At 40.7% G+C, this 16,294-nt stretch overlaps 1 protein-coding gene across 2 annotated transcripts in view; it reads left to right on the forward strand.

Annotated features, from left to right (window-relative positions):
* LOC115179500 (zinc finger protein OZF-like) overlaps positions 1–2,501 on the forward strand; it is a 103,267-nt gene extending 100,766 nt beyond the window's left edge. The window contains exons 4-6 of one of the 2 annotated variants that reach the window (XM_029741067.1): positions 309–567; positions 988–1,037; positions 1,542–2,501. In XM_029741067.1, coding sequence (XP_029596927.1) covers positions 309–567; positions 988–1,037; positions 1,542–2,011 — 779 coding nt within the window. In that variant the 3' untranslated portion in view covers positions 2,012–2,501. Of the gene's footprint in view, positions 1–308; positions 568–987 lie in introns of both variants that reach the window. The other variant, XM_029741064.1, reaches the window with a different exon arrangement.
* The last annotated feature ends 13,793 nt before the right edge of the window (positions 2,502–16,294 follow it).

Raw genomic sequence — 16,294 nt, forward strand, 5'->3', positions numbered from 1 at the left:
ACTGTTGGAAAAGCATTCCTCGTGAAGCTGGTTCAGAGAGTGCCAAGAGTGTGCCAAGCTGTCAAGGCAAGGGGTGACTACTTTCAAGAATCTAAACTACAAGCTATTTTGATTTAACACTTTTTGGGGGGGGGGGGGGTTACATGATTCCATATGTGTTATTCCATAGTTTTTATGTTTTCTCTATTATTATTCAATGTAGAAAATAGTAAAAATAAAGAGAACCCCTTGAATGAGTAGGTGTGTCCAAACTTTTGACTGGTACTGTATATTACGCCAACTGCCTGGTTCTTCTGATGTTCACACAGGAGATCATGTTGAGACATTCTCTACATCCAGAGAGCAACAGCAGGAAGATCACAGAGCTAAGAGGTCTCACCACTGCCCACACTGTGAGGAGATTTTCCCAATTCTATCAAAGCTAAAAATCCACCTACAAATACATACAGGAGAGAATCTGTATTTCTGCACTGACTGTGGGAAGAGATTCAAAACATCAGGGGTTCTGACAGTTCACCAGAGAGTACACACAGGAGAGAAGCCTTACTCTTGCTCTGACTGTGGAAAATGCTTCATAACATCATCTGAGCTAAAAGTTCATCAAAGAACACACACTGGAGAAAAGCCTTACTCCTGCTCTGACTGTGGAAAGAGTTTCTCTCAACCGAGCCACCTAAAAAAACATGAACGTATACACACAGGAGAGAAGCCTTACTCCTACTCTGACTGTGGGGCGAATTTCTCTCAACTGGCCCACTTAAAAAGTCACCAAGGTATACATAAAGGAGATAAGCCTTACTCCTGCTCTGAATGTAGGAAGAGCTTCTCTCAACTGGGCCACTTAAAACATCACCAAGGTATACATAAAGGAGATAAGCCGTACTGCTGCTCTGACTGTGGAAAGAGTTTCTCTCACTCGAGCTACCTAAAACATCATGAACGTATACACAGAGGAGAGAAGCCTTACTCCTGCTCTGACTGTGGAAAATGCTTCATAACATCATCTGAGCTAAAAGTTCACCAGAGAACACACACAGGAGAAAGGCCTTACTTCTGCTCTGACTGTAGGGCGAGTTTTTCTCAATCGAGCAACCTAAAACGTCATGAACGTATACACACAGGAGAGAAGCCTTACTCCTGCTCTGACTGTGGAAAATGCTTCATAACATCATCTGAGCTAAAAGTTCACCAGAGAACACACACAGGAGAGAAGCCTTACTCCTGCTCTGACTGTGGAAGGAGTTTCTCTCGACTGAACAACTTTAAAACACATGAACGTATGCATAAAAGAGAGAAGCCTTACTCCTGCTCTGACTGTGGAAAATGCTTCATAACATCATCTGAGCTAAAAGTTCACCAGAGAACACACACAGGAGAGAAGCCTTACTCCTGCTCTGACTGTAGGGCGAGTTTCTCTCAATCGAGCCACCTAAAACAACATGAACGTATACACACAGGAGAGAAGCCGTACTCCTGCTCTGACTGTGGAAAGAGTTTCTCTCAATCGAGCTACCTAAAACAACATGAACGTATACACACAGGAGAGAAGCCTTACTCCTGCTCTGACTGTGGAAGGAGTTTCTCTCGACTGAACAACTTTAAAACACATGAACGTATGCATAAAAGAGAGAAGCCTTACTCCTGCTCTGACTGTGGAAAATGCTTCACACAATCATCTGAGCTAAAAGTTCACCAGAGAACACACACAGGAGAGAAGGCTTACTCCTGCTCTGACTGTAGGGCGAGTTTCTCTCAATCGAGCCACCTAAAACAACATGAACGTATACACACAGGAGAGAAGCCGTACTCCTGCTCTGACTGTGGAAAGAGTTTCTCTCAATCGAGCCACCTAAAACAACATGAACGTATACACACAGGAGAGAAGCCTTACTCCTGCTCTGACTGTAGGGTGAGTTTCTCTCAAATGGGCCAGTTAAAAAGACACCAAGGTGTACATAATAGTAGCCTCATCAGTTCTCTCAGACCAGCTAAGACTAGTCACTCCACTTAATTCTCATCTCATAAAATAATTGGCAACATTGAGTTGGATCAAATGAAGAAAGTGTAGAACACTATTGTAATCCTATTGTTTCTCACTGTGAGAACAAGGCAGAGGAAAGGGAGCGTCATAGAATGTTAGCCTCTTTTTACTGATCAGTGTACATCTTGTCAGCTTTGCTGTGTTTTTTTAGCCCACATCCGTAGACACATCCCAGCTCTACTAGTACTGCACCTGTCGACGACACAAGTTGTTCTGCTTCCACGAGCACATCCAATGCTAGCATCAGTAATTCTACATTTGTTGTTTGCCCAGCTAGCATGGACACTGCGGCTGCATCAGAATCACAACTGTCAGAGCTACTGCCTGCTTACTCGGGAAAGCACCAAACAACAGACGGGGATGTTGGACCATCGAAGAGGTGCAAATATGATGAGACCTACATTGATTTGGGGTTCATTTATATAGGGAATAGTGCCTTTCCTCAGCCACAGTGTGTTATCTCACAACTCGATGAAACCTTCACTTTTGTGAATGCAGACATTTAGAAACAAAACATGCCAATTTGAAAAATAAGCCACAGGAGTTTTTTGAGCGAGAGTTGAGATGACTTTCCAGTAGTAAGACATGTATAAACCAACAGATGCCATTAATAAGAAGGGGCTAGAAGCATCTTATATTGTGAGCTACTGAGTGGCCAGGACAGGCAAGCACCATACTATTGTGGAGGACTTAATTACATTTACATTTAAGTCATTTAGCAGACGCTCTTATTAATTCTTCCGGCTCCTGCTGCCAAGGGAATGCTTGACAGCTTGAAAGACGTTTTGGACACTACGGTGAAAATGGTTAACTTTGTTAACAAGGACAACACACAGGTCTTTCCATCATTGTATGATTTTGTTTGTCTGAAAATGAACTCAAGCTTACGGACAAGGTCAAATGTGATCTAGCGAAGCACCTGAATGAGTATGGTGTGTAATTACGCAGATACTTTCCTGAAACGGATGACACAAACTGGATTCGTTACCTCTTTCATGCCCTGTCTCCAGTAAACTTACCGATATCTGAACAAGAGCCTCATCAAAATTGCAACAAGCGGTTCTGTGAAAATTGACTTTAATCAGAAGCTGCTGCCAGATTTCTGGATTGGGCTGCGCTCAGAGTATCCTGCCTTGGCAAATAGCTCTGTTAAGACACTGATGCCCTTTGCAACCACGTACCTATGTGAGAGTGGATTCTTGGCCCTCACTAGCATAAAAACTAAATACAGGCACAGACTGTGTGGGAAAGGATTTAAGACCGACTCTCTCCAATACAACCCAACATTGCAGAGTTATGTGCATCCTTCCTTTCAAGCACACCAATCTCATTAACCTGTGGTGAGTTATTCACAATTTTCAATGAGCAAGTAAGGTTTTATATGTAAAATGGCTAAATAAAGAGCAAAATTTATTATTATTTGTGCCCTGGTCCTATACCAGCTCTTTGTCACTTCCAACGAGCCTGGTTTTGACAAACTCAAGCCTGTGTGACAGGCTAACAATATTTGAGTGTGCTGACCCTGGTACGCAGCTGGAGGTTGAATGTTTGAAGAGGTACGGGACTATAAACATTTTGGGAAACGCTGGTCTAGATAATCCCAGTTCCTGCTGTGTCATGCTGATGGGATACTAAGGTATGGAGAAACCCATAAGTACATGCATCCATGCCGTGTGTCAGCATTGCAGGCTGGTGGTGTGTTTTCATGGCACACATTGGGCTCCTTGATAAATTGGAGCAACGTTTTAATGCCACAGGATGTCTAAACATCATTGCCAATCAGGTGCATCCCTTTATGCCAGCAATGTATCCAGCTGCAAATAGATTTTTTCAGCAGGATTATGCCCCATGCCACAAGGCTTGTCCAGGAATGGTTCCATGGAAACCGTGACAGTGAATTCAGCTTACTGCAGTGGCCTGCCGAGTCACCAGATCTCAATCCAATTGTGCATCTGTGGGAGGATATGGAACGAGCTATTCGGAGTAGATATCCACTCCCAGCCAACCCGACACAACTGTGGGAAGCATTGGAGTCATCGTGGCCCAGCATCCCTGTGGGTTTCTTTCCACACCAGGTGGAGTCCATGGCCTGACGAATTGAGGCTGTTCTGAGGACAAAGGGGATTGCAACTCAATATTAGGAAGGTGTTCCTAATGTTTGTATACTCAGTGCCAAAGGAAAGTATTCAGACACCTGGACTTTTTCCACATTTTGTTACGTTACAGCCTTATAATAAAATTGATTAAATTAAAAAAGTCCTCAATCTACACACAGTAGCCCATAATGACAACTTGAAAAGTTTTTTAGGGGGCAAATAATAAGTATTCATACCGTTTGCTATGAGACTCAATTGTTCTCAGGTGCATCCTGTTTCCTTGATTGGAGTCCACTTTGTAAATTCAATTCAAACAGGCACACACCTGTCTATATAAGGTCCCACAGTTGACAGTGCATGTCAGAGCATGGTGAAACATGGTGGTGGCAGCATCATGCTGTGGGTTTGTTTTTCAACGGCAGGGACTGGGAGACTAGTCAGGATCGAGGGGAAATTTGAACGGAGCAATGTACAGAGATCCTTGATGAAAACCTGCTCCAGAGTGCTCAGGACCTCATTGGTCCACCTTCCAACAGGACAACGACCCTAAGCACACAGCTAAGACGATGCTTACAAATAGTTTTGAAGAACCTGTTTTTTGCATTGTAATTTTGGGATGTTGTGTGTAGATTTGAGGAAAAAAACGATTTAATAAATGTTATAATAATGCTGTAATGTAACAGAAGGTGGAAAAAGTCAAGGGGTTTGAATACTTTTTGAATGCACTGTATCAGATAAAGATGATGTGATGATCAGTTTTCAGCATTAGTTTCGGTGGATTATTTTTATATTACCAAACACGTTTTGTTTAATGAGAAACAGGCTATGAATTGACTAGTTATTATTAAATTGTCTTTTATTGCTAGATTCATTGTTCTATTCATTGATTAATTAATTTTAATAACTGAAGTTAATTGATATTAATTTGTTCTGGGCAACATCTGCTCTTGTGGATAATTTTAAATGAAACAAACTGTTTTAAATGAAATGGTGTCTATATATGAACCAAATTGATTTGATCCCATTCTCACAAACAAATGGCGTACACTGTGTATATACAATTGTTGACATCCGATGGTCATTTTTATGGTGGATTGCAAAATGCAGGATCCTTCCAAGTTGAACCCACCAGAGGGGGACTGTCATAACTGGCCTGTGAGGATCAGCTTACAGTGGATCACGGTTCTACAGAGATATCTCTCCCTCCCGAAGAGGGGGAGAAGTATAGAGGGATTGATGAGGGGGGTTTATGACCTCACGCCCATCGTAATTCATAAGGCAACAGCCCAACTCCATTCTGTTCTCTAATGTGAGAGACTGGAATGTCTGTGTGCCTTAGGAAGAGTTTACAGCTCAAAACTACACAACATCAAATAAATGGACTTTGGGACATGTATATTTGATCAGCCAAATGGTGGAAACCATGATGGCTGGAATATGAAAATGAATGTCTATTTTATGATGTTCTTAAAAGTTAGTTGAGGATGTTATAACGAAAACATTAACTTGAAGAGTTTTCATAATGTATATTTGATGTTTACATACTTTGTGTAGAAAATATGCAGATGAAAGAGAATGTTTTGGTGATAAGACTGATTTTAGTTGTCTAAACGAGATCATAGTAAATCCTAATACCTTGCCTTGTAACTAGCTACACCTAGGGAACCCAGAGAGTGTGTCATAAAGATGGAAACGCCCCTTTCTACTCTACGGTATAAAACATGAGTTAAGAATTGACATATCAGACTAAGTTGACCATGCGCTGCAGCCGAGGTCTACAACTAGTCGTGACCCTGAAACGCAACACGAGGTTGAAGACAAAGTAAATCTCTGAACAATCAAGTTTATGGTGGAGTAGCTATTCTAAGTTCTGTATCTAGGAAGTTGAATTTAAGCAGAACCATCCGGCTATTCTTTTCAAGTCACCGGTTGTCTACACGGCCCTCTTACCCACGCCGGGAGCATCGACACGGCTGATTAGCCTCCTCATAAGCCCACTCTCACAGAACAAGTGCAAGGAAACTGACAACTAAATGAAAGGACATTGTGACATCGTTTGGAAAATCAGAGACTTACACCTGAAGACGAATGACCAATGCGTTGGCCAAACCTTTCCCACTAAGCGGAAGTAGACCCACAAAGAGATACCTAACAGAGACCGTAAATACATGTATTACACTTTTTACCCATAACCGGGGCAGTTCAGGGCAAGGTGTTAGTGCTGAAACTAAGCATAATTTACAAATGTATCCAAGTGTTTAATTTCTCTCTTGCGCTCTCTCTCTCAATCTCTCTGTAAATCTCCATCTTGTGTTGGTCCACTAGGGACCTGTTGCCATTGTATGAAGTTTTAACCAATAACCTGGACTGTTTGTGTATATTTATCTTATGTTATCATTTAACTGGTTAGTAAATAAATAATCAACTCAATTTATGTGGTACGGAATAATTAGTGAGACCCGGGTTTGTGCAGATTTACTAATTATGCGACATTCAGAATGAGACTGAGGAAATGAATTAATTGGTGACTGCTATGAGATCTATGTTTTGAGTTAATTTGGGAAATGTTAACGCATTAAACAAACTTTTCCCGTGGTGCTTCAGGTTACTGAGTTAATTGTTACAGGATTCATTTAATCACGTAATAATAAACAGTTAATTATTCAATAAATAGCATGTCATCGCATTAATGACAACGTCACGACATATTGATGCCCCTGTGCGAGGAATCTAAGATAAAACTTGGCCTCACTGTTGAATTCAGTCCATAGGAATTGTGTAGCAAGTTACTCATACACCAATCAGGATTATTGTTGAGTGGCGTGTGTGTGGTTTTTCTTTTTCACTCAGATACTAGTGGAGCAAGATTGACTCGTGTTGTATATCTGACACAAATCAGTGTGTAGGGGATTTACTGAATGCTATGAGCTATGGCGTATGTACCACCCGATGCAGGCATTCTTAGAAAAATACTAGTTGGGCCCAATGTAGTGTTATTTCTGTCTATCGCGTTCAGGAGCGAGTAGACTTGGTCGTAATTAATTTCTCGAGCGTGAACATAGGGCCAGCCGATTAAAATTTGAGTAGATATTGGCTTGACCAAGTTTGTAATGATCTCTGTCTCGCGTTTTCATTGGTGCGAGTAGACCCAACGGTGTATTTGTGTTTTACGCACGTTCCGGTTAATCACAAAAAAATTGCTGAAAGATTGAACGTGAGACGTCACTTAGTAAACCCGTTCTCTTGTTGGAGGGGACTTTTGTTGTGCGGAGTCTCACTTTCCAGCACAAGTGAAGCTAAGCATTGCACCAAATGCTAAGCTAACAAGGGGGAGGAGCCATTTTTGTTTTCCCCTTTGTTCAAAGTGAAATCCCTTGCCGTGCGGGAATCCCATGTGATTTCAGCTTGCGCTATCGGTGACCTCTGGTGGTGAAGAATCGCCAGTAATTGTTTTAAAATATTTCAGGTTACACTGTATGATATGATTTTCAACTTTCTACATAAACTTAGATTAAGCAATGTTTTCAGGTTAATTTAAAGTTTAATTTTCAAATAGCCTAGACAGGTATGATTCATCAATAACATTATTTAAATTGAACAATTACATTCGCAAGCTCATTAGGGCCAACTCCCACATTACTGATCTGGTATTGTTGGAAATCCCGCCTTTGCTAGAATCCAGTGGGATTTCAGCTTTCAGGGATAAGTGGTGGTGATGAATAGCAAGTAATTACATTTTTATAATTTCTTGTGACAGCAACCATATGCTCAAATCAAATCTTATTGGGTCACATACACATGGTTAGCAGATGTAAATGTGAGTGTAGCGACATGCTTGTGCTTCTAGTTCTGACAGTGCAGTAATATCTAACAAGTAATCTAACAATTCCACAACTACCTAATACAGACAAATCTAAAGGGATGGAATAAGAATATGTACATATAAACATATGGATGAGCGGCATAGGCAAGATGCAATAGATGGTATAAGATACAGTATAAACATAAAGATGAGTATTGTAGGATATATCAACATTATTAAAAGTGGCATTTTTTAAAGTGACTAGTGATCCATTTATTAAAGTGGCCAATGATTTGAGTCTGTATGTAGGCAGCAGCCTCTCTGTGTTAGTGATGGTTTTTCAGTCTCTCAGTCCCAGCTTTGATGCACCCGTACTGACCTTGCCTTCTGGATGGTAGCAGGGTTAACAGGCAGGGGCTCGGGTGGTTGTTGTCCTTGATCTTTTTGGTCTTCCTGTGACATCGGGTGCTGTAGGTGTCCTGGAGGGCAGGTAGTTTGCCCCCGGTGATGTGTTGTGCAGACCGCACCACCCGCTAGGGAGCCTTGTGGTTGAGGGCGGTGCAGTTACAACGGGGTACACTGTACTGTATCCAACCAATCTCAACTGATTGGATATCATTGTCTCGTTGACGATAAAAGCCGACAATGACAAACTACTGCTAGCCGAGGAACTACATTTGAAAACAGATCAATTGCAAGATCAGAGGAACTGCATTTGAGAACAGATTAATTGAAAGATCTGGCTAAGACTTATAACAGAGAACGTGAACAAACTCTTGACCAAGTCCATATTCTACAGGAACAATTCGTTTTAGCCCAAAATATATACGATGAAGTCCACGCAAAACTAGATGAATCAGCTAAAAACAGGGGCGAGCAATTTGATGCCCTGCAAACAGTTTTGTATGAAACCACTCAAAGCAATAATGTTCTATTCCAAAAGCTGCAGACCAAAGACGATCAGTTAATGAACACATTTACCAAGTTGGATGACAAAACAGCGGAACTCCTTGAAGTCGCTGATTCAATGAACGATGAGAAAGCCCAAGTGATAAAGTTGGAAAACGTGACCTCTAAGCAAAAGGAGGACATCACTTAATCTCTTGCTTCGCACTCTAGACCTCTCCCTGAAACCATGACAGATAAGTATGTGGCCGAGTGGAGCAAGTGCGACACCTACGTGTTTAAGATAAACACCATCTCCCAGGTGGACTCTGCGATACAGCAGAATACCACCCTAGATATCATCTGGAGGAACTCCAGAACAGTCACGCGCTATCACGGGACTACCTTAACGAGCAACCTAGCTCACAACCGGAGCTCAGGGAATGAAGGAATGTAGACGACAGGAGATTTCAGACTTCACCTCTCTTAGGGGTCCCTCCGTCTTTTCCTCTTGACCATTCGGCCCACAGTAACCTGGCGCCCCCTCGTCAACACAACCAAATCTTGGCTTTTCGGCCCACAATTCCCCACAGGAGGGTGCAGATGCTCCCCGCGCACTTGGCACTTGACAAAATCGTCAAACTTCAGCATCTTTGACCCCGGTCCAGGAAAGCCAAACGACACAGCCGTTCTTAGCAGACATAGAGGACACCTTGGATGACTACCCCAATGCTACATATATCGACAGGCTTTACCTGTTGAAGCTAACGTCCAACAGACATGTGACAAGGTTCACCCGTCTACAACAACAACACGTGCAAAACGACTACGCTCAACTTGCCACGGCTTTGAAAATAGAATTCAGCGGTTCTGAGACTCGCAAACATGATAGCTCATTGGATAACAATGTCAAACAAGCACGAAATAAACACTCACAAGCCTACTATCATTGTTCAGCTTACTTTGGCATGCTCACTGAAACAGGAATAGAAGAGCTATTGCCTTTCAAACAACTGTTTCTGTCGAACATGTATCCCAACTTCATTGACTTCTTGGGCCCTACTGCCCACATTTGCCAAAGGGCCCTTTGCCAATTTTGTCACTTCTAGAGCTTGCGAGCACAGCTAAGAGACCGGACAACTTGAGCTCGATCCAGATCGACTGGGTCGGCCTAGTTGCCAGGTCGGCCAGATGCGAGAATTATCTCCTCACAGTGACTTGCGCATTGACAAAGTAGATGGAGTGCCTGCCCGCAAACCAATGACACAGCAGAAAGCACGGCCATTCTTTTGCTCAACCACATTCAGTCCTTTCAGCCTGCCAGGAGAAACCGTTGACGGCAACAGAGGAACCCACTTTTCGGCAGCTGTAATGACCGAACAGTGGTGGCTCCTGGGAGTCAAAGCTAAACTACACATTGCGTACCACCCTAGGAGCTCTGGCAGGGTAGAAATGAGAAACCAGACAATTGTCAGAATCCTGAGGAAATATCTGGCAGCCAACCACAAAGATTGAGACCTCAAACTCCCACTGGTACTGATTGCGATCAGAGCCACACGCAACAGGTCTACGGGAATAACACCAATCGAGATGATGAAGGGCCGGCAAATGACACTTCCACTGCATCTCCTGTACCAACCGGGAGATGTCGCCGCAGCCACCGCCTACACGGCTCATCAACACGTGATGGATTTGCGAACTCACTTCCAAACTACCTTTGCGTACACTCAAGGAAAGTTGGAAAGAAGTGCAGAAGGTGACAAGACCCATTACGACAAAAAGGCCTCAGGTGTTCGAGGTCGGATTATATGTGGTACTACATATACACCAAACCCGCGGGCATTGCGGCAAAGTTCCTGCCCCACTGGATGGGGCCACACGAGATTGTGGTGAAACTGTCACCTGTAGCTTATCAAATCAGGAAAGGTCGACAATCCACCACGTTAGTGGGTCCACAGGAACCAAATTGTTTTATACTCCCCCATGTCAGCCAGCACCGAATAGACAGAAACCTAGCAAAGTCAGAGGTACTAAGAAAATTCTTAAATGACCTCAGCTGATCCCTTCCAGGTGATCAGTATGTTGCAGGACAATATCAACAGTGACAACGAATGTACACTACCGTTCAACAGTTTGGGGTCACTTATAAATGTCCTTGTTTTTTTAAAGAAAAGCACTTTTTTTTGTCCATTAAAATAACATCAAATTGATCAGAAATACAGTGTAGACATTGTTAATGTTGTCCATGACTATTGTAGCTGGAAGATTTTTATAGAATATCTACATAGGCTTACAGAGGCCCATCATTAGCAACCATCACTCCTGTGTTCCAATGGCACGTTGTGTTAGCTAATCCAAGTTTATCATTTTAAAAGGTGAATTGATCATTAGAAAACCCTTTTGCAATTATGTTAGCACAGCTGAAAACTGTTCTGATTAAAGAAGCATTAAAACTGGCCTTCTTTAGACTAGTTGAGTATCTGGAGCATCAGCATTTGTGTGTTCGATTACAGGCTCAAAATGGCCAGAAACAAAGAACTTTCTTCTGAAACTCATCAGTCTATTCTTGTTCAGAGAAATGAAGGCTATTCCATGTGAGAAATTGCCAAGAAACTGAAGATCTCGTACAACGCTATGTACTACTCCCTTTGACAGAACAGCATAAACTGGCTCTAACCAGAATAGAAAGAGGAGTGGGAGGTCCTGGTGCACAACTGGGCAAGAGGACAAGTACATTGGAGTGTCTCGTTTGAGAAACAGATGCCTCACAAGTCCTCAATTGGCAGCTTCATTAAATAGTACCCGCAAAACACCAGTCTCATTGTCAACAGTGAAGAGGCGACTCCGGGATGCTGGCCTTCTAGGCAGAGTTCCTCTGTCCAATGTCTGTTATTTTGCCCATCTTAATCTTTTCTTTTTATGGGCCAGTCTCAGATATGGCTCAGCATCCCGGAGTCGCCTCTTCACTGTTGATGTTGAGACTGGTCAAGTATTCATAAAATGTTTTTTTACATGGCTAAAAGAGAAATAATATAATATATATTGGTTACAGGAAACTCATTCTACAAATATAGATGAGGTTGAGTGTAAAAAGGAATGGGAGGGAGAAATATATATTTTTGTTCATGGTCAAAGAAACTCAAAAGGGGTGATTATACTAATTAATACACATTTTTATCCGATTGTGCAAATAGATCCGTAAGGAAGATGGATTATTTTAAATATGCTATTGGACCAAAAACAGATCTGACTAATTAATCTATATGGGCCAAACAATGATGATCCACACTTTTTCAAAAATATATGTAATAATCTATTGAGCTCACAAGCAACGAAATCTATTATTATGGTGGGAGATTATAATGTGGTTTTATGTACCTCAATGGATCGTAAAGGAAATCATTCTGCAAACTATCACCCTCAAGCATTTAAGGAGATTACAAAGATCATGGATACATTAGAACTAGTGCATATATGGAGGTTGAAAAACCCTGACCTAGTGAGTTATACGTGGAGGAGGCTTAATCAAGCTAGCCGTCTTGATTACTTCCTAGTCTTGTTCTTGCTGGCATCAAAAGTATCAATAGGAGACCAAATGCAATTGGACCACCATCTAATTGGCCTCCATATAGCTCTTACAGAATTTCCACGTGGACAGGGATATTGGAAATTTAATCAAAGCCTATTGGATGACAATTTGTTCTTAACTAAGACAATATAATTCATAATTGACTTTTTGTACAACATAGGTACAGCAGATCCTCTTATTGTATGCGACACTTTCAAATGTACTTTCAGAGGCCATTCAATACAATACTCATCATTAAAACAAAAGCAGTTTAGGTCTAAAGAGATTAGACTAATAAAGGAAATAGAGGAAGTAACAGAGCAGGTAGATGGTAATGGAAACTATTATAGAGGCACAAAATATGTTAGTGGAAAAACAAAAAGAACTGGAGGTACTTATTCAAGAACGATCAAGTGTAATGTATTACAAAAATAAAGCGAATTGGATGGAAAATGGGGGGAAATGCACACAATTTTTCTTGTATCTTCAACACAGAAATTCTACCAGAAAGAATTTACAGAAACTCATTAAAATGATGGAGTTATCCATGATTCACCAAATTATATTTTGAAAGAGGAAGCAAAATATTTTAAGCAAATGTTTTCTTTTCAGTCTCCTCTATTTCCACTGTTAACTGTATGGATTTATTTTATAATAATAATAATAATAATAATAATAATAATGTAAAATTAACACATTTACAGAAAGACTGGTGTGAAGGCCAACTTACAGAAGAGGAACTTTGAGGCAATAATATCTTTTCAGTCTGGAAAAAACACCAGGGCTTGACACTATACTAGTAGAGGGATATCAGACCTTTTTGATGTACTCAAAGATCCATTATTAGCATATTTTAATTACTTTTATACAAACGGTAGACTTTCAGGTCCTCAACAAGGTCTGATTTCATTACTACTAAAACAGGACCCAGGTGGTAAGTATAAAGATCCTGTCCATTTAGAAAAACTGGAGACCTCTAACACCTCAATGATGTGATGTGAAAATCCTGTCGATGCATAGAATAATAGAATAAAAAAGGTTATAACAGATATTGTTCATCCTGATCAGACAGGTTTTTTATATGGACGATATATTGGAGATAATATACAACAATTACTTGAAACAATTGAACATTATGAAACATTTAAGATACCAGGTCTGGTCTTCATAGCAGATTTTGAAAAGGTATTTGATAAAGTACGATTAGAATTTATATATAAATGCCTGGAATACTTTAATTTTGGTGAATACATTTACATTTAAGTCATTTAGCAGATGCTCTTATCCAGAGCGACTTACAAATTGGTGCATTCACCTTAAGATATCCAGTGGAACAACCACTTTACAATAGTGCATCTAAATCTTTGGGGGGGGGGGGTTAGAAGGATTACTTTATCCTATCCCAGGTATTCCTTAAAGAGGTGGGGTTTCAGGTGTCTCCGGAAGGTAGTGATTGACTCCGCTGTCCTGGCGTCGTGAGGGAGCTTGTTCCACCATTGGGGTGCCAGAGCAGCGAACAGTTTTGACTGGGCTGAGCGGGAACTGTGCTTCCTCAGAGGTAGGGAGGCGAGCAGGCCAGAGGTGGATGAACGCAGTGCCCTTGTTTGGGTGTAGGGCCTGATCAGAGCCTGAATCTCTTATACAATGGGTTAAAGTTATGTACAGCAACCCCAGATGTAAACAATGGTTACTTCTCAAAGCATTGAGCTTTTAAGAGGAGTAAAACAAGGCTGTTCGTTGTCTCCATTTCTATTTATCATGGCCATTGAAATGCTAGCTATTAAAATTACATCCAACAAGAACATCAAGGTGTTAGAAATCCAGGGGATAAAAACAAAAGTGTCAATGTATGCTGATGACTCCAATTTTTTCTTAAATCCGCAATCTGGATCCCTGCACAGTCTCATTGAAGATCTTGATCACTTTTCTAGCACCTCTGGATTAAAACCTAATTATGACAAGTGTACCATATTACGTATTGGATCATTAAAAAAATGTGTTGACACTACCTTGTAGTTTACCAATAAAATGGGCGAATGGTGAAGTAGACATACTTGGTATTCACATCTCAAAAAATATAAATTCATTTACCACAATTAATTTCAATAGAAAGTTAGCAAAAATAGATACGGTTCTGCAACCATGGAGAGGTAAATACTTGTCTAGTTATGGAAAAATTCCATCACAGTTTACTTACTTACTAATAGCATTGCCTACTCCAGATGATTTGTTTTTAAAATCATATGAGCAAAAAAACATTTCATTTTATTTGGAATGCTAAGCCAGACACAATTAAATGTGCCTATTTATATAATGAATTTGAGTTTGGGGGGCTACAATTATTTAATATTAAAGCTTTAAACCTCTCACTAAAAGCTTCTGTCATGACGTTGGCCTCTTTGGGTACAGGAAGGACAGTTGACCCCCTCCCCTTTGTACCATCACCCAACCTACCTTCCCCCCAACCCAGGGTTGTAAAAATTCCAAGAGGAGAATCTACTACAACATGTTTCATAGAGAGACAAAGGAAATTCTTCCAACTCATAGAATTGGAGAACCTAGCGACATGTGTGTTCTGGAGAAGATATGGAAGATTGATGAAGACTCCAGCTACGAACTGATCCGCTTGGTACAATTTTGTGATACTCAGAAGAGACAATATAGCCATATTACCCTAAAACGGTCTACATGATAGCCTCAGCGATGAGACTGAATCCACATGGTTGTATACAATGTATTATTAAGGATAAAGCTATTTGTAATACATTGAGATGCTATGTACTGATGTTAATGTGATAGAATTATATTTCTGTAACCAAGTCTAGCTCAGTCATAGGCACGCCCCCAGGGACACATACAGGACCAGGCGTCATTTGACAAGCCTGTTCTCGGGCACTATAAAACACCCCCTGATTTACATTTCTACAGACCAGGCCTACACTCCATTGCGAGTTGGCTCATAGGTTTGACCAGCCAAGTACTCTACTGAAAGTGAACCATACCACGTGGTTAACTTTTAGACTATCGATATCGACAGAATAAGAACAAGTCTTTGATATTAATTATTAGTCTGCAGCTAAGTAAATTATATCATCGAACGCGAAGACCAACCACATCCATTCTATGACGACATTCATGAATGTCGCTCTGACAGATCCATTCTAACCGAGAGAGAGAGAGAGAGAACGCTGACAAACTCTCCATCAGAACAAAACTCTCCAACAAGAATCCCGACGACACATGAGCGTAAATATATATTGATTGCAAATGTTCCCGAATGAGTGAGCCTTCAATTGTCAATTGTTAATATTAATGAACTCTGTGTAACTTCTCAGCTTACCGTTTTATGACCCATTGTCTAACAGACCAGCCATGCTTGTTAGCCAGTAGGGCACATTACTATGCCAATCCTTGGTGACGATAATTGCTGTTTGTATGTTTTCTGTTAATTACTTAGTGTAGTAAATAAATGATTTTAAGACAATTGATGTATGGATGATTTTAGTAAAGACTGGGTTCGTGCAGATAACCAAGAATTACAACTTTCATGATGAGACTGAAACAACATACGGGTTAAGATTGACTGCTATCGATGTAAAATATTACTAAGTATTTTAAGAGTTTATTCAGAGGATAACAGCTCTATAAACGTTCTTCTGTGGTGCCCCGACTTTCTAGTTAATTACATTTACATGATTAGCTTAATCAGGTAATATCAATTACAGAGAAATAATTTTATAAGTTAGCATGTCATATCACTTAATCCGGCATAGCCAAAGACACGACACTTCACTCATACATAAGTTATACTTAATCCCAAAATGGTTCTCCAGTAGATTAAGCAAAGCTCATCCTTTGTTCAAAAATTGCTTTTTTGCCTTCATACAGATTACAACTTCTCA

Source organism: Salmo trutta, chromosome 39 (genome assembly GCF_901001165.1).
Source record: "Salmo trutta chromosome 39, fSalTru1.1, whole genome shotgun sequence".
NCBI lineage: Eukaryota > Metazoa > Chordata > Actinopteri > Salmoniformes > Salmonidae > Salmo > Salmo trutta.